The sequence below is a fragment of the Coturnix japonica genome, chromosome 1, assembly GCF_054131305.1.
Source record: "Coturnix japonica strain WE chromosome 1, WE-NBRP24, whole genome shotgun sequence".
NCBI classification, from domain to species: Eukaryota; Metazoa; Chordata; class Aves; order Galliformes; family Phasianidae; genus Coturnix; species Coturnix japonica.
In genome coordinates, this window is record NC_140663.1 from 97,970,307 (window position 1) to 97,991,007 (window position 20,701).

Sequence of the window (20,701 nt, forward strand, 5' to 3'; positions counted from 1 at the left end):
GAGAAGTGCAAATTCTTCCAGACTGAGGAGATTGTAGGATTATGAAATGCACTGAAGTTGTTGGGGGGGGGGGGGGGGGGGGGGGAACTGATGTGGATGATTCCGTACTTTTTCTTTCTGTTCTTGCTTCCTTCTCCCCCCCGATACTCATTATGTCAGTACTGATGTAGAAGGAAATATTTGATTTGGCTTTGATGTGAAAGGAGGGGTTATGCATCGAATGACTGGCTGATACATGTTTGGTGTGGGTGGGGAGGGACAGCTTTCTCTTTCGTACCCTTTGTTCACATAAAGGCTTGTGACTCGCAGGAGGTTTCGTGTAGGGGAACTTTATGCCGCTGTATCTTATTTTAACAGCACTGTCCCTTTTCATTACAGTTTTTGTTTGCATGTGTTATTTTTTCGAGCATGTGTATATTTCTGTTAAATACGTTTGTTTGTTCCTAATGAGAATCACTATGAAAAGCAGTGTCATTTGTGCTAATACTTTAAAATGGTGGTGGGGTAAGTGAATTATGTTTGCTATTGAATTGAATGTACTTTTTAAAATCTAAGAGTAGCGTCTTATGAAATGAAAGTAGCAAGTAAGTCATGCTGAATTATAATCAAAATTGTTCATGGATTATCTTAAGTTGGTTGCTATGCGAGAGTAATCATTCATGCAGGAAATTTTTCCCTAAAATCATTTTTATTTAATGGCTTTCAATGTTAAGTTCATTCAGTGTGAAATAATTAGGCTGATTAATTATCCTGTGCAAGGAAAGGGTTTTTTTGCTTTATTTTCATTAAGATTCCATTTTGGATGATATACTAGTTCCTTAACAGACAGCAACTTGTTTAATGAAGAGAAGGGAATAGAATACTCATCTCCAAATGGTAAACTGATTATATGCTTGAAATGTCTGATGCTGAAAATATTGTTTTCCATCATTTAGATGTGTTTACATTTAATGTCTTTAAAATTTATAATGGCTATTAGTGTTACTTTGGAGTTCATACATGTGTATGAACTGTTTCAGCCGACACCTGTTCAGTCTCTTGTCTCATTTTCAATAAATGGTTTGTAAAACAATTCTGAACACATTCAGTCTTCATGACATCTGAATTTTGTTTGGATTAATTCAGATTTCATGTAATGAAGTAGTTTTCAGTGAATAAATCAATGGGAGGTTCCCTGTGAATCTATTAGACATTTTGCTGTCCTGAATGAGATAAGTCAAGTGGATAGATGAGCGTTTTTCTGTGACCAATGTATTTTGGTATTTTAAAATACAAATATGCAAAATAAATTTGAAATTGAAGTACATAGACTTTTCTGAGTAACACAAACGTTTGACAGAATAGGTAACTATTGAAACTTTACATATGAAGTCATTAACACTTTCATATTGAACTGTGTTGGTAGCCATACTTTATGCTTAGGTTCAAGTGCTCTAATAGCTTAAATCCAGGTGCTGGAATGTGTGTTGTCTGTGTGATGCTGTCCAGTGCTAGGAAGCTGTAGTCGTCTTCTCTTCCAACGTATAGCTGACAGTTTCCTGTATGTTTTGTAAAATGAATTAGGTTTAACTAGCAAAAAGAACCCTGTCCCCATCCTCTTCCTGTAAATAATTTGGAGCTCATGCAATGTGTGTGATGCTCAGCAGTTCTGTAACTGAATTTGTCAGTTGCTTGTTGGTTGCCTATCCAGAAATCCTACTTTTTGCCTTGCTTGTGAATTGCTTGATTATCAGAAGGGAGCTCTCCACATAACTGGATTTTTTTTCCACTGTTTTCGTTGAGTTGTTAAAGCCTTGTAAAGTTCTAACTGAAAAGTCTTGAAAATTAAGCACTTCATGGCGTCATTACGAGCATGCCTGTGCACATTCAAGTGCCTTTATGTTATGCTGTAATTCCAGTGAAAACAGTTGAGTTGTTTCCTGGTTTTGACCAATTGCATTAAAGTATTGAAACATCTTCTCTTGTTCCTTGTTCTTAACGACTTGTTTACTTTGTAGAGCATTGTAACTAATTAACTACAGACACTGGAAATTCTGGAGTAAGGGAGAGATTTGCATAGTCCTTGATGCTGTTTCAGGGCTAGAAACTAATCAGTACCATGATAGATTCATTCTTGTTGTAGCCCAGTGGTTTTGTGGCCCAGTGGTTTCTCATAGTAGAACATTTGTAAGTTAGAATCAGGGACATTTGTCTCAATGTGACTCATATGTTAGGAATTCTAATGTTAATGTGGCTTGTACTGGGCTTCTCTAGAAACGTTTTTCTGAAGTAGGAGACTTTCTGTAAAATCTATATACTCAAGATAAAGACACTTTGCAGCCAAAGTGATCCATTATTACCTTTCAGAAGTTGTAGTTATCGTCTAGTAATTAAAAATATCAGTGTTGGCTTACAGTCTGCTTCAATAGCTGTTACAGTATTGGAACCAGATCATATGTTAGAGAATCTCAAGATTATTCCGTGTATTTGAAATACACAGTAGAGTTAGTAAAATTCTGTACTTACTATGTAATAAAAGTAATATGAAATGTATATTGTAACACTCCAATGGCTTTTTTAATAACGTCTCAGTTGTACTAGCTCTGAATATTGTAGTAATTTTAGATTCATTACTTATAAAGCAAAATATGAGTTTTAAGTGTATCTTTTCAGTTTTTTATATAATGATTATTCTGTTTGAAATGCTTCTTTTTTTCTCATTACAGGCCAGAGTCACCAACACAAAGGAAGGTCAAAGAACAAACCTGGTGAACCTGAAAAGAAACAGTAAGAATATTTTTAAATTATTTAGTAGAACCAAAGTTGCAAAGCACTTAAAGGGCTAAAGGAGCTTTGATTTGCTGCTTGTTCTTTGCTTTTTGATTTTCTTTTTCCTGGATAAGGACAAATTTTACCTCTTAAATCTAGTATAGAAATAAATTATAGTGAATATGTAGGTTGCTCCAAAAGTAACACCTCCTGTTTTTTTCCATGGAAATTGCAGTGGATACAAAGAACATGGTAACACTGTTTGACAGAGAAAATTCTCAGCTACACAACACTCATTTTCAACATAGTCACTACCATTAGCTATGCTTTCTCATCAGCAATGAGTGAGAGACTGCATTCCATGAACCACTGTCTTCAAACAGATATGGGGCCTGGCATTATTGTATCGCAAGAGAAAGCTTACTTTCTTGTCTGTCCTGTCTCTGTAAGTTGGAGTCTTCAACTTAGTCATTGTTGCAGTGTAGTGGTCAGAGCTGATGGTTTGTCTGGGTTTCAGGAAATCTTGAATTCTTATTTGGAAATGAAATATTTTACAAATCTCAGTTGAACTTTAGTAAAGGAAGGCATTAACTTAATCCCTGCTACTTAAAACAAAATAATAAAGTCCCATAAGCAAGATACATGATATAGGCTACCAATAGATGTGCTTCCTTTGCAACAGACGATAATAGCAATCTTGTTCTTCTTGTTACATTCAAACTTAAGTCACAGCAGAACTCAAGCTGTATCTTATTTTCAAGGTCTCTTTGTACTATTTGTTCTGCGTACCAAATCATTTTTTTAAACCTTTTTAATTCTTTGTGCACTTAGTCAAAATAAGAGATTTGACCATGAAGAGAGCATTGGAAGTCAGTTTGTTTTATACTAGAAGTGTTACTTAGAAAGTTCTTTACTACTTAGAAAGTTCCGTAGAACTTGAATCTTGGCATAATGTACATTGATTGATCTTTAGAATGTGAATACCTTTCTTGAATGTAAATCAATATGTTTAATGGTTTGAAGCCAGTTGAAATGAGCAGCATGTAGATTTTATGTACAAAACACATGCTTCCATTTGTTCTAAAATTTAGAAGAGTTTAAGAAAAGAATTAATTATTTCCATTAACTCCGGAACTAACATAATCCAAACAAGTTGGGAAAGTCACTGCATTTATAGGTGATACCATTTACGAGTGCATTTCCTCTCTGAATAGGTTGTTAAAGGTGAAGAACTGTAGCTGCTGACTTGTTTTGTAACAGAGCTGAGGCGAATGATGACATAATGCTTAAGACAACACAGAGTTTGAAACTGTAGGTGTTGTAACTTGGAATGTGAAATGAGACTAACTGTGCTCTAACTGTACTTTCTTGGTCATACAGCAAAGTAAGTTGTGTACGTTGACATAGAGAAGTTGATGTGAGCTTCCATTGAGTGTTGTTTTTTGAAGTGTATTTTTCCTACCTTGAAGAGGCCAAACCTTTAGGAAACCAAGGAGCTGAACCTGATTACTTGTAGTCCAAATTGAAGTGTCACCATGAAACCTGTCATCTTTTGATCTGTGTTCTTATATTCTTTTGTTCATATGATTCTTTTTTTTCCTCCCTTCTGTGACTCTTTGTGAATACCACCGCAGCTAGAGCAGTTGAAACTTTGACATGGGAAAGGTCCTGTATTTCGTTTAACTTGGCTGCCTCTGAGTTGTTTCTTCTTTCAGTTTAGTGGGGGAAAAAAGCTCTGAAATTTAGAAGTCACTGTGAGAACAAATCCTCTTTAAAGTAATAGAACCATCTACAAAATTACTTCTCTCACAGTGGAGTTTCAGACTTGGGAAAATACAGTATTTCCTAACAAGGGAGGTATGTGGTCAGTTACAGTCAAATCTCCACTTCTGTAATTGGCACGTAGAATGGCTTCAAAAATAATCAAGGATCCTTTGTGCTCCAGCAAGAGAAAGGAATAGCTGGAAAGAACTCCTTTCTTCTCTTCTGTGTTTTCCTTGCCTGTGCCCTGCCAAACTGCCACATGTAATTGATTTTAACTAGATGTGCTTGAATGAAGGATCTTGTACTCAGAAAAAGGGAAAGAGGCCTAAAGTGTACTTTAACCTTTGATGCTGGAAAGTCACCTGGTCTAGTGTGAAAGCAGGTCAGCTGACGATGAGGTAAAGAAGATCAAATATCGCAAATGGGATCCTGGGCTCCATCAGGAGAGGGGTGGTCAGCAGGGATAGGGAGGTGATTGTCCCTCTCTACTCTGCTCTTGTGAGGCCCCATCTGGAGTACTGTGTCCAGGTGTGGAGCCCTCAGTACAAGAAAGACATGGAGATTTTGGAAAGGGTCCAGAGGAGGGCCACAAAGATGATCATGGGGCTGGAGCACCTCCCGTATGAGGACAGGCTGAGGGAGTTGGGTTTGTTCAGCCTAGAGAAGAGAAGGTTGCGGGGTGACCTCATTGCAGCCTTTCAATACCTGAAGGGAACTTACTCCCAGGAGGGGAGTAAACTCTTCGAAAGGTCTGACAATAGCAGGACACAGGGAAATGGTTTTAAGTTAAAAGAGGGAAGATTTAGGTTGGATGTTAGGGGGAAGTTCTTCACTAGGAGAGTGGTGAGGCCCTGGAACAGGCTGCCCAGGGAGGTTGTGGATGCCCCGTCCTTGGAGGTGTTCAAGACCAGGTTGGACGGGGCCCTGGGCAACCTGATCTAGTAAATGTGTATGTTTGGTGGCCCTGCCAGGCAGGGGGGTTGGAACTACATGATCCTTGAGGTCCCTTCCAACCCAGGTCATTCTGTGATTCTGTGTGAAATAAAATTACTAAAATGATGAAGTGGGCTTTTACTTCCCTGAAGCCCTATTGAATCCCAGACCATAAGGTTGAATAGTATCATAATCCGTTGAAATGTTCCAATACTTGTTAATGTTGAGAAAGGGTGTGCTATGATAACTTCTGTCATATAGGCTGTTGTGATGTTGTTGTTAAAAGTACAGGCATTCCTGTTTCTCAAAAATTTAGTGCATGCAAAGTACATCTACAAACTCACAATGCCATTGTCCTGTTGTTTGTAGGGATCACCTTGATTCGAAGATAGAGTCTAAAACCATCCAAGATAAACTCGTCTGTACTATGCACCAGGTAACTTGGGGAATTACATAGCATATGACCTTAGCTGTAAATGATTTGCTGTCTTCTAGTAATGCTGTCCAAGATCACTCAAAAACCTAGCATTTCACACTGAGCCTGATTTTTATCAGGAAGAAGGATCATAGGATTGCACTGATTTATGCTGTCTCATTGCTCGTAGCCCTTTTTAATCCTCCTTCCCCCCTTCCACCACTGTCCAGCCTTAATTTGACAAAAAGGCAGCTGTGTCTCAGTGGTGGTCAATGCTGAAAAACTCTGGAAAATATTGTCTAGTTAGGAAAAAGAAATCTTCTTTTTGTGTTTATGCGACCCTGAAGAAAATGCAGCAGCATTGTTTTGATTTGGCATCAGAAGGAGTCTATGTGATTTCATAACTTCTCTCAGAATTACTTCTTAATGCTTAAGTACTTAAAACCTTACTAGTTATGTATCAAATACATGTTTTTAATGCTGAGATCATAGGGGGTTTGTGCATCCATCTATCTGATAACCACCAAATGCTTAAACTGCTTAAACTACATACTGGACACCCATTAGTTTTAGCATGTCAAAACGTTAATTCAGTTCATAGGAATACAATTAATTACAATGTTATTGTAATGGTTAAAAACCAGATAACTTTTTCTTGTTTTGTTTTGCTTGTGATTGAGGAGCTTCTTAAACAGTCAAAAGTATTTCTGCATTAGCACAATGATGTGCTTCCCAAAGCTAGCATTATGTTTTGTGTTTAGGTAGATCAAGGGAACAGAAGTTCCTAATTCTTCAATTGTTTGTATTAATTTAAGCCGTACTGCTGGAAACTCCCCCAGACTTCAGGAAGGAGCTGTAGAGAAATTTTGATAACCTAATGCAATTTTAGGCCTTCAGGCATTAACTTGGAACTTAGATGGAGAAAAAACTGTAGGCAGAAAAAAGTAATTCTCAGCTATTTGGAAATACATTTGCTCACGAATAATGTGCAAGTGGGGGGAAAACACATCTGCATTTTGCTGTACAAAAGGTGATAATTCTTGAACTGAATTTGGAAGTTTCTGAAGAAAAAGAGGGGGAAAATAATGCTGTTTTCATTTTGAGTAGCTGCTTTCTAAAATATTCTAGGTGGATTCAACTATGTTGCTTGAAGTGATTAAATCCCTCGTTCATGATGGTTACACAGCCTTGATGGACCAGAGGTGTCACAGTGCTGAACAGATGTTCTCACAATTGTTGAACATTGTTGATCCTTCAGAATTAAAGGTAAATAGAGAGGAATTAATTTATTTATTAAGGTAATTGGGCTTTATGCTTTCAATACCATGTCATTCTTTCCTTCCGCCCAAAATAAATCATTATTTATCATGCTTTGGCAGGGCAGTTGGACTCGATGATCTCCAGAGGTCCCTTCCAACCCCTACAGTTCTGTGATTTTGTGATTATTACTGAATTGTTGACCATCATGTTGAATGTGTGTTATGTGTTGCACTATGTATGCCAAGGAGCTTAAAAATGACAAAAATTGAAAACAGGGTAATTATGGGATTGTATGATGCATCTTTGTAATGCTCAGTGTACATGTGCATTTCTAGGTGATGTTTTAAAGGTATCTACCAAAGTATTTGATACGAAATGACTGCCTTGCTGGCTTAACCTTTATTCATCATGTTACAGAGTGAAAAGCATTGATATTGCTCTTGTCAGCTAATTCCCTGATGCAGGTATTGCAGCTTCTGAGTGCATGCATCTATAGCCATTCTGCCCCTGAGCCATTTGTGATCCTGGGTTTCTTAAAAGACACCATCAAATAGGCAATTAAAAAAAAAAACAAACAACTGATCTGTAGTGTTAGGTTTTATGTGACCACCTCTGTGCACATGTACTTCAAGGTGTCTGTATCGTAGTGCCAAGAGCAAGACTCTACTAATTGCATCCCCAGGCAAATAGTGCATCAGAACTGTGACCTGGTTTATTAGGTAGAAAAAAAAGGTCTAAGTTTTTTTTTTCTCTGTTTCTGTTTTTGTTTTTCAAAGAAAAAGATACAACTCTAAACATGAAATCCAGCAAAGATACATTGTACTACATGTAGTCAACATATTACCTTGTTGTATTTCTAAAAGCAGATATTTCAGGATGTATCATTTGGAAACATTTAAGGCTGCCGAATGGCCAAGATAAAGGTGTAGTTGGCCTTCACTCTTTATGCCAGATGCAACATTAATGTGGTTGGAAGCTACGATAGTTTTCTATGCCTGCTGTAGATCTTCAATTCACACTAGTCAGTAATGTGCCTGTTACTAGCCAGGTGTTTTCATGCTATTTCTATCATTTGACTCTATTTGCAGCAACTGAATCTTCGTGTTATTAATTATGTTGTATTCATCTATGGACATGCTACTTCTCTTCTTGGAATAGGACAGCCTGAGGTATGATGTTAAACCACTGTCTTGCTTTTTATTTGAAGTTCTAGTTCTGATAGTTGGTTGTCCCTTTTTGTCTTAACTCTTAGCAGACATAAGATGAGTTGGGAAGGAAAGCTTTTATCGCAGGTTATAAAGTCACGTTTTGTAGGACTGGGTCTTTAATACTTGTGGACAAATTAAACGACCAAATAAGAAAATTACTTTCTAAACTTTCAAGTAAGATTCTTAAGTAGTATTTAAGTGGTCAGTTGTTTTTCTCTATCTTTGTTGTAATATGGTCATGTACTATTCTTTAAAAAAAAAGAAAGAAGGAGACAGTGCTTTTGGTTCCTGAAAACAGAAAGTAGATCCCAGTACTGCTTACAAATATTCAGTGTCTTTCAGTGAGTTGAAAACTATCTGGTCATTTGTAGCTCAATAAGCTCATTACTTTTTAGGTTGCTTGTTTTTAAAGCCCTTTGTGCATGAGCATAAAGTTGCTTAATTTCCTTTTTTGCCCTTAAGACAAATCAAACAGTCGGGCACCTTGCAGGAAAAACAAGAGGACAAAATGGAAAGTCTAAGCATCTCATTTTTGTCTTAAATGTATTTTCAAGGCTTTGGCAAAGGCTGAAGACCAGTTTAAGAGAATAATTGTACAGTACCAGGAAGAAAGATTTGATTGTCTGGCATACTATGGAATTGGAAAAGTGTACCTCAGACAAAACAGGTTAGTGTGATCTAAAATTTCATTATTTGATACGGAATCTCTTTTCCTTTGAGAAATACATGTGTGGGTTGTGTATTTTTGTTTTCAATTTTTTTGTAATTAGTCTTAATCAACAAATTCAAATATCAGAGTGATCTGTTACTACCTCAGTTTTGTTAATGTTAAAAATGTAATAGACGCAGTTGAATCTGGCATTCTCCAGGCTGTGGGGATGTGACTGACCAGCATGCCTCCACAGTGGAGATGAGCTCTTAGGCAAGGAAAATGATGAGCTTGTTATGCATGCATTATAGCGAAAGCTGAACTTATTGCATGATCAGGGAGGATGAAGAGTAACCTTGGTTTTAGCCAAGACAGCTGTACCAGTCAGTCATTAAGTTCCCTGAGGTAAATAGCAAAGAGAGTCCTGAGCTAGCCAGAGTGGTACGGGGAAGAGTGTATATATGGCTCAGCCTGATCCAGTGTGAAAAACCGGACAACTAACCAGCTTTGAAAAGAGCTTGAGCTGGCATCAGACTAAATATTCTCTCCTGTATACTGGGAACACCCAGCATTGTGACAGTTTGCACAGAGAGACCAGTAATGGGAACCGTGACTGTACTATGATTCAACTGTATATTGCAGTTACTGTATTATACTGAAATCATGACACAAGTATATTGCTCTACTAAATCGAGATCTCATGATTTGTCTATGGTAGATTGACACTGAATGCCACTACACACACTTCCTGTTCTCCTCCACCAGACAAAATCCCAGTCCATGCTATGCAAACCCAGTACAGTGCCATATTTATCAAATAAGTAGGTTTAACATCAAACATTCAGCCCTCTTCTTGTGGAATATTTGCATGAACCTGGTCAAGAAGTGCTGGACTCTGTGAGAGGATTCCTCCTTCCTGCTGCTGCGATGCAGCCAGGCTGTCTGTAAGGCACAGGAGGTGACTGTGCCCAGTCCTGTGGATGTGACTGCTGCTTCTCTTTGCAGTTTTGGTTGGTAGAGAGACTGCATGTGTTTTGAAGAGGTACACACATGCACACATTAACACAATTGCCCACAGAGGCTACCACAGTCAGAGTAGCAACCATGTAACACTGTCTGAAGGCAGGTAATACTTCAGTACAGAGAACAACATCCTCTGTTTCCTTTCTGGGAGGTAGAGATCAAAGGTCACTAGTGAAAATAAGTATGACTTCACTCTCCAGACTGATGAGCACACCTATCCTCATGGATCCCTCGGACATCAGTGCAGGCTCTCAGTCTGCATAATATCCATACCTGGCCTCTGGGACCCTATCTTCAGCTACTGCCTCAGGCCATGATTCTTTTATGCAAAATGCTACTTTTTCCCAGATAACTTAATACATTCTACATACTCTTACTGTTACTGTTGTTTTTTTCTTGAAGCGTAGAATGAATCGTGAGAGAATTATGAGCCATGTAAAAGACACTGATATATCATCTCAGCATTTTACCTGTTCAAATTTCAGGTTTTCAGATGCACTCAATCAGTTTATGAAGTCACAAACAATGATTAATCATAAGATTGTACCTGGAGTATTAACTTGGCCCACAACATCTCATGTCATTGAAGAAACACGGACAGAGAATTTGCAGGTATGTTTAAAAACAAAAACAACAGTGTGCTGTACTCTCAAATGGTCTCACATTGTCAAGGCCAAAGAAAGTGGTGAACAGAAGCAGGGAGAGACTCATCATGGAGAAGCCAGTTCAGCGCTTGTGAACTCAAAGCCTGGTCTTTGTAGAGCTCTGTTTACGATGGCAAAATGGTGCTGCTGGAAAGCATGCTGTTTAAATCACAAAGTCTCTGTTTAAGAGTCTGCACTTGGGGATTTTTATGTAATAACATAGTTCTGATATTCCCCAAGTAATTTGTGAGTTGCATATTATTAAACTTTGCTTGGGTAGATGTAAAGGCTAAATGCAAAGTAAAGCTAGAGAGAACAAATCAGAAATTAGAATTAGCAAAAAAGTGAAGTTGAATACTGTTCAAGTGATCTGTATTTAAAACAAAAATGAGACTTTGTGTAGTTCTGGGTAAGTGATTATTTTTGGGAGTGGCATTGTAACATTCCTTGTTTGAGTAGAAAAATCCAGCGTGTGGTTCTAGAATTAAAAAGTACTCTTGTATGTTGAAAAGGTGTTAAAAGTTTGTAATTATTATTGCTGTAGAGACTCTTGGAGAATATCATACAAATATCTGAAGGCTGTGATTGGGCATTTATGTATTGCTAACAATGTTTTATTAATTTCAGGCCAGTTCCAACCCCATGGAACTCTTACATACTCTTCACAAAGCCGCTGTAATGCACCTCACACGCTGCTGCTCACACAGTGCTCATTAGCTGCATTGCAGAGCCAGGTCTGAGCTGTTCCTGGGAATGTACTTAATGTTATAACCCAGATCCCAGAGGTGGTATGAAATGGCAGGAACAAGCAGTCCATTTTCATCATATTATATTGGGGTAGTCTGGCTTATTGTGTTTGGTAATTGAAGACTTGTATATTCACAAGCTGTTGGAATTGTTAAGCTTGTATAAACCTGCATGCAGGGAAGTATATAGTTGACAGCAGTTCAAATGAACTTTAGAATGTTTTGGTGTAAACGGGCAATCTTGCACAGCTTTCACTATGACTGAGTTGTTCTTTTGGTATTAGTTGCCTCCTGCTGTTCAAAAAGAGATGTCTGTTTCACTGCAAATTTCCCTAGAAGAAAACAGTTGATCTTCTCTGCTTTCTGTGCAATTTATTATCTGTCACTTTGTGTTTCTCAGTTGTTCTTGAAGAATTGCATTGAGGAATGCAAGTTCCCTCCAGAGCCGGATGCAGTGTGTCGCTATCAGCAGTGCCATGGCCACTCCAAGATCCAAATATTTTTTACAGATCCAGACTTTAAGGTATGTTTTAGTTCAAGAGCATTTGGGAAATTGAACTTTCTATTTTCCTGTTTTCAGCCCTACATCATATCTTCTGTGAAGCTGTGCACTGTTTTCTGTATTTCTAAAAGCATTAAATTTGTATTATTTTCTACTGTTAGGGTTTCATACGTATTACTTGCTGTCAGCAATGTAGAGTGGAGTTTCATACCAGCTGCTGGAAGAAGTTGAAAACTGCAAATTACAGTGATAAGAATGACAAGGTAAGAGCTATGTTAGACTAGAAGCATTTTATTTCTTCTTTGTCTAGTCAGTATTACAACATTCTTTTTGTTTATGGTACGTGAGGTGCTACAGCTACGTATTCTACTCATTTGACACGAAGAGAGGGAAGAGGATTCTCTTGCTGAATGGTCTGATGTGCAAGTGTTGGCAAAGCTTGCTTTCATTTACAGAAGAAAGGCCTGGATGTGCTTAGCCTATTTTTCTTGTGTCATGTCCTTCCACAAGAAAATTTATTCCTTCTAAAGTCTTGGTGTCAAAGAAGCAATTTGACATTTATCATATCTAAAGTAATCTTACAGAAGATTATATTGGCAATCAATATGAAATAAAAGGAAATTCTGAGAGGGTATGAGTCAACTTTAAGACCATTACTTTATGTATTCCTGAAGCTGAAGAAGGGCCCTTGCTTTGTGAACAGCAGGTGTTTGCCACAGGTCTAGGGCCCTTCTGGTGGGGATTCCTTGCCTAGACAGCTGTGAGTGATTTACTCTCCTCATCCAGTACGAGTCTAAGCCTATTCTAGCTTTCATTACCTCAGTCACCTCAAATAAAGAAGCTCTAATTTGTATGAGAATATAGAATTTGCATGGATTTGCAGGTTTTTGTGTTTTTCTTTTTCTCCTACAGGATTTTCTTCAAGAATTATGTTTCACTCCTGACTGTAAAGGCCTTATTTCAAAAATAGTTATTTTCAGTTCTTCTGGTTTGGTAAAATGTGAAGTAAGTAAAAGTTTATATAAAATATGAAAACCTCTATAATATTTATTCTGGTAAAGGAGATAAATTGAAGGTAATATTGTAACTCACCAGGAATATACAAACGCATAAGTATTATCTTCACTAAAGAATCTGAGCATTACTAGGCATTTAAATTGTCAGCTCTCTTCTTAACTTGCTGGAGTGGTTGTTACCTTATTGTTTTGGGTACAACCATCATTGAGGAGCACTGGAGCTGTGTTTTGTATTTAGTTTGGGGAGATGGATTCTTCTTCCTTGACCAGCATTGATGTGTGAAAAGCAATAAAAATATTGTAAAGTTTCCTTCCTGTCCACCAGCACAGATAAACAGTATCCAGTACCTCCTGACTTTGCGCTACCTTCCCACCTGTCTTTTTTTGCACATAAAAACCTGTTGCTGTGTGCTGAGTTGTAATGTTTGATGAAGTTATTTTCATGTAGACCTTAATGAGGCATAAGTAGCTTGCAAAGGTGCAAATCACTGTGGTAATGTTGTTTTTTATTGCTTTCCAAAGCTTCAAATATTGTTGGGTTTCAGGGAAAAAATCAATGCTGTACTGTAACCCAGATTTTATTAATATGATGTCACTTTTTTTTTTTTTTTTGTAGTTTGAACAAAAAATCACAAAACCCAAGGAACCACCAAGAGCTGTTATTAAACAGAAATGTTCAAGGTAAACTGTCTGACATTTAAGAGTAAGTTGAATCGATTTGAGGAAGCTTTCTCTAGGATTGAACTTTTTGCCTCTTAAGGAATTGATTGAACACCACAAATACTTTGGGAAACTGTTCTTGTCCTTGGCTACTGAAAACATGTATTTGAATGAACTGATTTTTTTCTGGTAATAGAAAATTAAGTCAACTAAAAGGTTGAGTAAAAGTACTTAACAACCCAATCATAGAATTATTTAGTCATCTACAAGTCCATCTCGCTCAAACCTAATCTCATTGTGAAACTTGTGGATGGTGAAACAACACATTGTTTGGGAAGAGTGTGACTTGTGCGCTCTTGTGGGCTCTCTTTGTACATCCCTCATTTGTACTAAGATGCTCAACAATTGGATACTGAAAGAGCAGGTGTTTGTTACTGTTAGTAGTGGACCGAGTGTCCTGATTAAAAATACAGTGTTTCAAGTTGAGTGCATCTGGATTAGAATACCACCTTCGTTTTCAGGCTGAGGTTGCAAGTGTTCTTTCATTGCTGAAGGGAAGAACTCAGCAGGACTTAAACTATGCAGGAAATAAATCTGTTTAGCAAATTTTCTCTGGTTGCTTAGAAAGTCTAAATATAAACTTGTATAGTTGCTTATAACTTGTACAGTTACACGTACAAGTGCATAACACTTGTACAGTTATATAATTGCACAGTTATGCAACTATACAGTCAATAGGTAAACAGGGGTTACACAGATGTTTTGTATAAAACATTATTACGATAGAAAGATAATCTATGATAAATGGAAAATGCTCACCAATGTTGAAGGTTCAACACAAACTCCACAAAAGAGCAGTCTCCAGAGGAAGAGATCCTTGCCTTAGTGGTGGTCAGCCCTTAAATGAGATCCACCCCTTGGCTCCACCCCTTCCAGTAGCACAGCTGAATTACCTTCACCTGTGCTCCCACAGCTGACTCATTGCTTGCCTCAGGTGGTTAATCAGAGGTTCAGGCTGTGATCAACAGTTTCCCATACATAAAGCTATTTGATAAGGTTGATGCATGTGCCTTTAATATAACTGTTTGTATGCTTTTTGTTCAAGTAAAATTATAAATAACAATATGCCAAAAGGATAAAGCTGGATTCATTTTAAAATGTCAAGGAAATCTAAAAGTTGATTGTTTGGTGCAAAATATTGAGTAAAAATTAAGAAAAAAGAAGTCTATTTCAGGTACTTAATCCTAATTCAGATGTTATTAATGAGAGTAAAAATGTCTTCAGGAATTTTGAGGAAGTTCTCCCCATTGCATACCTGACTCGTGAATGCTTGTGATCTCTTACTAACTTAAATGGAAAGTAGCATGATTATATTTGTACTCTTCCAAATTGTATTTTATGGTAGAAGGGAAGTGTATACCTGTTGTAAGACATAGAACAAGTTTATTCACCCAGGGAGTTAGGCACGTTTATCTCAGGTAACACTGGATTCACTATTTAATTGTTTTTATCAGTTTTCGGAAGTTAAAAAGGAAAGAAGAAAAAAAATTACGAAGAAAACGTGCACGGGAAGATGCTCTGCATTCTTCTAAACAGAAAATAGAAGAAAATCAACTGCAAAATGAACCGTGTCAATACCATAATCGCAGTGGTATGTAGAAGTACAGATTATTGTGTAAAGATAGCAGATAATGTTCTGGGTGTCCTAAATCAAATGGTAAAAGAAGAACAGATTCTTAGTATTGGACATACTTCTCACACCAGCACCCTTGAAGACCTACATAATCTTCCCTTAGGGACTTGAATTTCCACTTAAGATTACTTTTATTTCAGTTTTGGTTTACTTTGTTCCATATCCTGAATTTAAAACCATGTACTAATGCTGTAAAAAAACTAATATTAAAGAGCCACTTAGTCCAAGTTATGTGTACATCGGAGTTGATGTTATCAATTGTACAAAACAAACATCAACAACAAGACACCATGAGATCTTTTTGTTGTTTGTTTTTAAATCCCATCATAGGTTATGCAGGTTATGCTGGCGATCAAGTCCTGCAGCGTATCATTCAAAATGCTGAGCAGATAAAAACTGCTGTCCGTGATGCCTCCAAGCTGTTAAAGGAATTACTTTCCTGGTCTGTAATCAGTGAAGAGGATTACACATCATATTGCAAAACTAGCAGCGTGTCACATGCTGTGGTGGAGCAGCTGATCAGTTACTTGATTCGGGAAGAAAACAGAGTGAAAACAAGGGGTTTTATCCGTGTACTGAGTGAGCTGGAAGAAGTGGATCCCAAGTTACAGAGGTGGATGAAACACCTTAATGATTTGGGTAAGCTGTGTGCTTATGTAGCAGCAGAAGAACTTGCCTGGTCTTATTGTTCGATCTACAGATGAAAAATAACCTCCCTATTTCCCAGTTTTGCTTTCATAACTCTAAGGGGTGAGGTAAAACTTTCTTCCTTTTTCCTTTACTTGATCCTGGGCAGGATTTCAGAAGTAGGAGTGACCATTGGTAACAGCAGCAACCTCTCTTATCTCTACAGAGACAACCTTCCCAGAAAAAGTAAAGCGCTGTAATGGCTGCAGGCTTTGAGAGAAAGAAAAAATATTTGTGTATTTATTTATTTGTCTCACATCTTAAAGTTCCCAAATAGGCTTAAATGAGAATATTTGCAGATACGATCTCTTTCTGGGAAGTGTATCATGGTGATTTCTTTAACTTGGAAGAAATTTTCATATTCTTTGGTATTGTTGCCTTGCTGTGTGGTTTGCTGTTGAATTTGTACCTGGGTGAAGATAAAAGCTTGTTTGCTTGCATAAAGGATTTAAGATGCCAAAAACTTCAACAAAGATTCTATATACGGGTGTGTCCGTGTCCCTCAAAGAATTTGTTCAGTTGCATTCAGATACAATGTAGTCATTGTTGACCGAGAGTAAAATTTATACACAGTTAATTTGTCGTGGTAGCTTTCACTTTCACGATCATGCTTAAAATGAAAGAAACTCAGGCTGAAATGAAACAGTGGCTTTTTTCTGCTCTTTTAGGATTGACAGCGACAGTGAACTTCATCCTTCAGTACGGACAGTTTTTAACACAACTTGACTTTTCTATTTTATCTTCATTGTGGAATGAGAAGTATGGTAGTAAATTTGACTATGTGTCAAGTAGTTCTGAAGGCAGAGAAATTCTAGACTATTTTTTAAAACCACCTCTAGAAAAGGTCCGTTGTTTTATATGGCTGTTAGAAGACAACAGAGAAAATTTTCCATCTCTCCATCAAGCTTTGGATGAATTCTTTGATAAAACGGGTAAGTCTGCAAAGGTCTTCGTTATTACAAGTGATGAATCTTGTCTGCTTTCTATGCCTCCTTTGATATACACTGTAAAAGACTGAAATGTCTTTAAATTGCTAACCTCATGCGTATGAGCTTGTGTGTTCAGTGCTTAAAATACAATATAATCTTAAAAAAGCCAAGCCATTTTGTTTGTATCATGTGCTGGCACGTATGTTTATGTGTCTATGCAGTCCATACAGAATTAGTATTTAATTTTAAGCATAAAGATTCTGTAACGAGTCTTTGAGATGTGGTGCTTCAGTGGTGTTAGATGGAGTATAATACTTATAACTGTGATTGCGTAGCTCACAGTTGAATATTACTACTCAGTGTAATTTACGAGTTCATGAGTGTGATTATCCTTTTATAGACAACCCCACCATCATATTAAAGAAGCATGGAAATGAAGATATATGGGTATGTTAACCTAAGTATCCGTTCTGATATAAGCTCAGAAACAAATATGTGTTTGGTGTTGAGAAAAAATGTGCAAAAATGAATGAGACACATGCATTTCTTTTGCTTGCTTGTTAACATCATCCTTTAGACCTGATTGGAGACTTACACTGTGAGGCTTTAAAAAATAGCCTCTGTCCTTTAGTAATGCATTGCATACTCTTTCTTCAGTGAGTATTTCTATAGGATTTTCTCTTCAACTCAACCAACAGGACAGCTTTAGAGTATGTACATTCAAGGATGAAGATGAGGGGGTTACAGCGAAAGCGAGTGAGACTACAGTAATGTGTTACATTGGATAGGGCAAATGCGGTGTAGGGGAGTGGTGTTCACATCAGTTTGGTGTTATGTTGACAAGATCTCTCTAGCAAAACTGTAGAGTAATTGGGAGGAAAAAGGTGTGCCCAGTTTACAGGCAGAGACTCTTACTAACTTGCCTGTCTGCATATTTACCATAACTGACATGAAGTACATTTCTTCCTTGAGAGTGCTTAATTAGAAACTGAAGAATTCCAGATGGTTGCTGTGCTGTGTATTTTAACATCTAAAGCAACTCATGAGAGGGTGGTGTAACCCAGCTTTACTTTCAGATGCCATTAAGCTGTAAGGATGGAATTAGAACATCACCCCACTAACAAGCGCAGTAAATTTGAAGTGAGATACACTTAGTGCTTGTAGTGAACAACTTTCACTGATGCTTTCCAGATTAAACCCAGAACTCTTAAACTGTATATCGTTCTGAATCACTTTTTGGTTAGTATATTAATTACAATCCTAACTGGCAGGAATGCGTCATTTCAGTTAATTACATGTTTGAAACACAATCAATTAGAACTATTCTAGCCTGCAGATAAGTTTATCTGTACAAAACCAAGATTTGCTTTTGATACAGAATAAACATGGCGAGCTATTAATTAATATAAATCATACTGAGATGTGAGATTCCTTGCTCTTTCACTGGATGAATTAGAAATCCAAGCATTAAAAGCCTCCAACAATAAATTCTATTTCATATCCCTATTTTGTGTCCTACAATAAAAGGATGATCTCTAGTATAATTAAATTATTGTTAGTAGAGTTATGTTAATGTATAATGGTGTCCTGTTAAAAAGTGAAGAGGTATTTTAGTTCTTCCTTATCCTAACAGGAATTTGAAGTGACCAAAACTTCTGCCAGTTCTATTTGCTTTTGTTCCTTACAAAAATCTGTGTTGCCACAGGTTCACAGCTGCCTAAATATGCAATGTCAGACGTAAGTAGTGAATAAGCATCCAAACTACTACGACAATGCACTGTTCTGTTTGTATTCTGTTCAGTGTTCAAGAAACCAAAGGATGAGGTTTTGCAAAGCTCTGTTCCTTTTTGTGTTGTTCAGCTGGGAGCATAGGAGAGAGGGACAGGATGACATGCATGCTTAACCTTGGAAGTCTTCCTGGTCAACGCAGAATCTGAATTTTAATATGGGGCTTTTAAATGTATGAATTGATTCTGGAAATGTGTCATCATTTTATTATTATTGCTTTACATAATAATTCGTTCTCTTTCTGTTTCAGACTAATGGTATCAAAGTTAAAAACAAAAGCAGAAAGAAGAACTATAAAGACCCACGGGTATGTAACTTTTTAGCTGCTTACTATAAACAGTCTTCTTTCAGAGTTACTGGAGATTAGATATTGATAAATATCTGTAAATATCTTGTGGAAGCTCCTTCTTGAAGTGTTTTTTTCCTCTAGTGGAAATATGTTAAGACACAGTCAATACAGTTTTAGTTGTTTAGTTACAGTCTGAATTAATCAGTATAAAAAATGATTCTGCACTTGAAAAGAAGTTATTTATGAAGATCTTGGGTTCGAACTGTGTGCTCATAACTTTAGTCTGTCCACTGTCCTCACACTTTGATCTTAATTTCCCACAGGAAAAAATAAAAAAATAATCAGTTAATACAAAGCACAGACAGCACTACGTAATTGATATTTCATCTCCACTTTATATTCCAAGGATAAATAGCAAATGTGACGGAGGACTATTTACCAGTCATGAGATAAACCTGATGCTTTGTGTCTGACTGCCTTTCTCATCGTTTTTATTTGCAGCTCACTCACCGAAGTTGCAGGTGCTTATTGCTAAGATAAAACTTCATTCAGTATTTTATAGGTTTTGCTTGAAACAATACTGAATCCGAAACATAGCGTCTTTTGTCCTGCTTTTCTAGAACCTTGCTTTATTGAATAGTCATCTTGATTTCCTCCGTGCCCCCGACATTTTATGATTTTGCCCAAATTTCATGACAAAAATTATGGTACTTGCTTTTTTCCAGGAAGGATCCCTATAAATTCAATTGGTGTGCTGCAGTAGGCAAAACTCTGCCATAAAACTCTGTGTGTCTTACCAAAACTCAGCGAAAAATCAAGCGCATCCAGGATTTAGATGATACTTATAAGTAAAAATTAAAGAAGGTTGGACTGTTGGAGTATCACAGTGTTGTATGATCTGGACTAAGTTCTGAAGAAGCTAATAACTTAAAATTAAGAAGTTTCTCAGCATGGCTTCATGCCGATAATTGTACTTGAGGGTTTTGCCATTCAGAGTCTCGCATCTGAAAGCAATAAAATTACAGAACAAGGTTCTGTGTAAGCAAGTTACTCATTACATTGGATCATTTTCCAAGATGAAAAGTAATAATCTGTTTTTAATTAGTCTGTTTTAGTATTATCCAGTGGAGTTAGTACAGCACCACAAGAAGAAAATACATTTATAGAAGAAAATACCTTGTAAGTATCATCATGCACCTTTACATTTGTTGTCCAAGCTCCCAAGTACTCTGCAGGTACCAGAGTAGGCAGGCCTAGAAACACCTTAGAAAGTCTGGGTTCATATATCGGTATTTCTTGAAATAACCTTCATTTGAGCTTCCAGGGAGCCATTACTTTTCTTCTTCTGGGACAGGTATGATGGATACTATAGGTTTTAAGATGTTAGTGATCTAATAGGTAATCAAATAACAAGCAGGCTGCGTCCCAGTAAGGCTTCCAGGCCAAAAGCTATTCTTTCATGTAACTTCTTACCTTCTTCCTGTTCCACTTTACAGTAGAAAGAAATTAGTTGATACATTTGTCAGAAGAAGAGCTGCTAGGAGACAGCTAAGCTTTATTATCATTAGTTACTACTAGTTACTAATTATTCTCAATTTAAGAAGTTTAGCAGTTCACTATTTAGGGAATAGTGCACGTTCTCCTTGTTATAAAATGTTTGCTATTGGGATATTTCTTAGCATCTGTGTAGCTGCCATGTTTTAATTCTCCTCTCAGTGTATGTGAAGAATGTAATTATTTTCTGAGA

General features: G+C 37.1%; 1 protein-coding gene across 24 annotated transcripts in view; it reads left to right on the forward strand.

Moving 5' to 3' along the window:
* Window positions 1–20,701, forward strand: part of TTC3 (tetratricopeptide repeat domain 3) — a 54,405-nt gene that overhangs the window by 18,370 nt on the left and 15,334 nt on the right. For 20 of the 24 annotated variants that reach the window (XR_014939499.1, XM_085529150.1, XM_085529197.1 and 17 more), the window contains 16 exons: window positions 2,706–2,766; window positions 5,815–5,881; window positions 6,989–7,126; window positions 8,209–8,289; window positions 8,883–8,995; window positions 10,486–10,612; window positions 11,791–11,913; window positions 12,054–12,155; window positions 12,805–12,897; window positions 13,525–13,589; window positions 15,083–15,219; window positions 15,592–15,900; window positions 16,617–16,880; window positions 17,278–17,324; window positions 18,916–18,972; window positions 20,060–20,133. Coding sequence is in view for 21 of the 24 variants with exons in the window: in XM_085529150.1 (XP_085385276.1) it covers window positions 2,706–2,766; window positions 5,815–5,881; window positions 6,989–7,126; window positions 8,209–8,289; window positions 8,883–8,995; window positions 10,486–10,612; window positions 11,791–11,913; window positions 12,054–12,155; window positions 12,805–12,897; window positions 13,525–13,589; window positions 15,083–15,219; window positions 15,592–15,900; window positions 16,617–16,880; window positions 17,278–17,324; window positions 18,916–18,972; window positions 20,060–20,133 (1,858 nt within the window). In the remaining 3 variants the exon portion in view is untranslated. Of the gene's footprint in view, window positions 1–354; window positions 505–2,705; window positions 2,767–5,814; window positions 5,882–6,988; window positions 7,127–8,208; window positions 8,290–8,882; window positions 8,996–10,485; window positions 10,613–11,790; window positions 11,914–12,053; window positions 12,156–12,804; window positions 12,898–13,524; window positions 13,590–15,082; window positions 15,220–15,591; window positions 15,901–16,616; window positions 16,881–17,277; window positions 17,325–18,915; window positions 18,973–20,059; window positions 20,134–20,701 lie in introns of those variants that run through there. The other 4 variants (XM_032448904.2, XR_014939500.1, XR_014939503.1 and 1 more) reach the window with 4 other exon arrangements.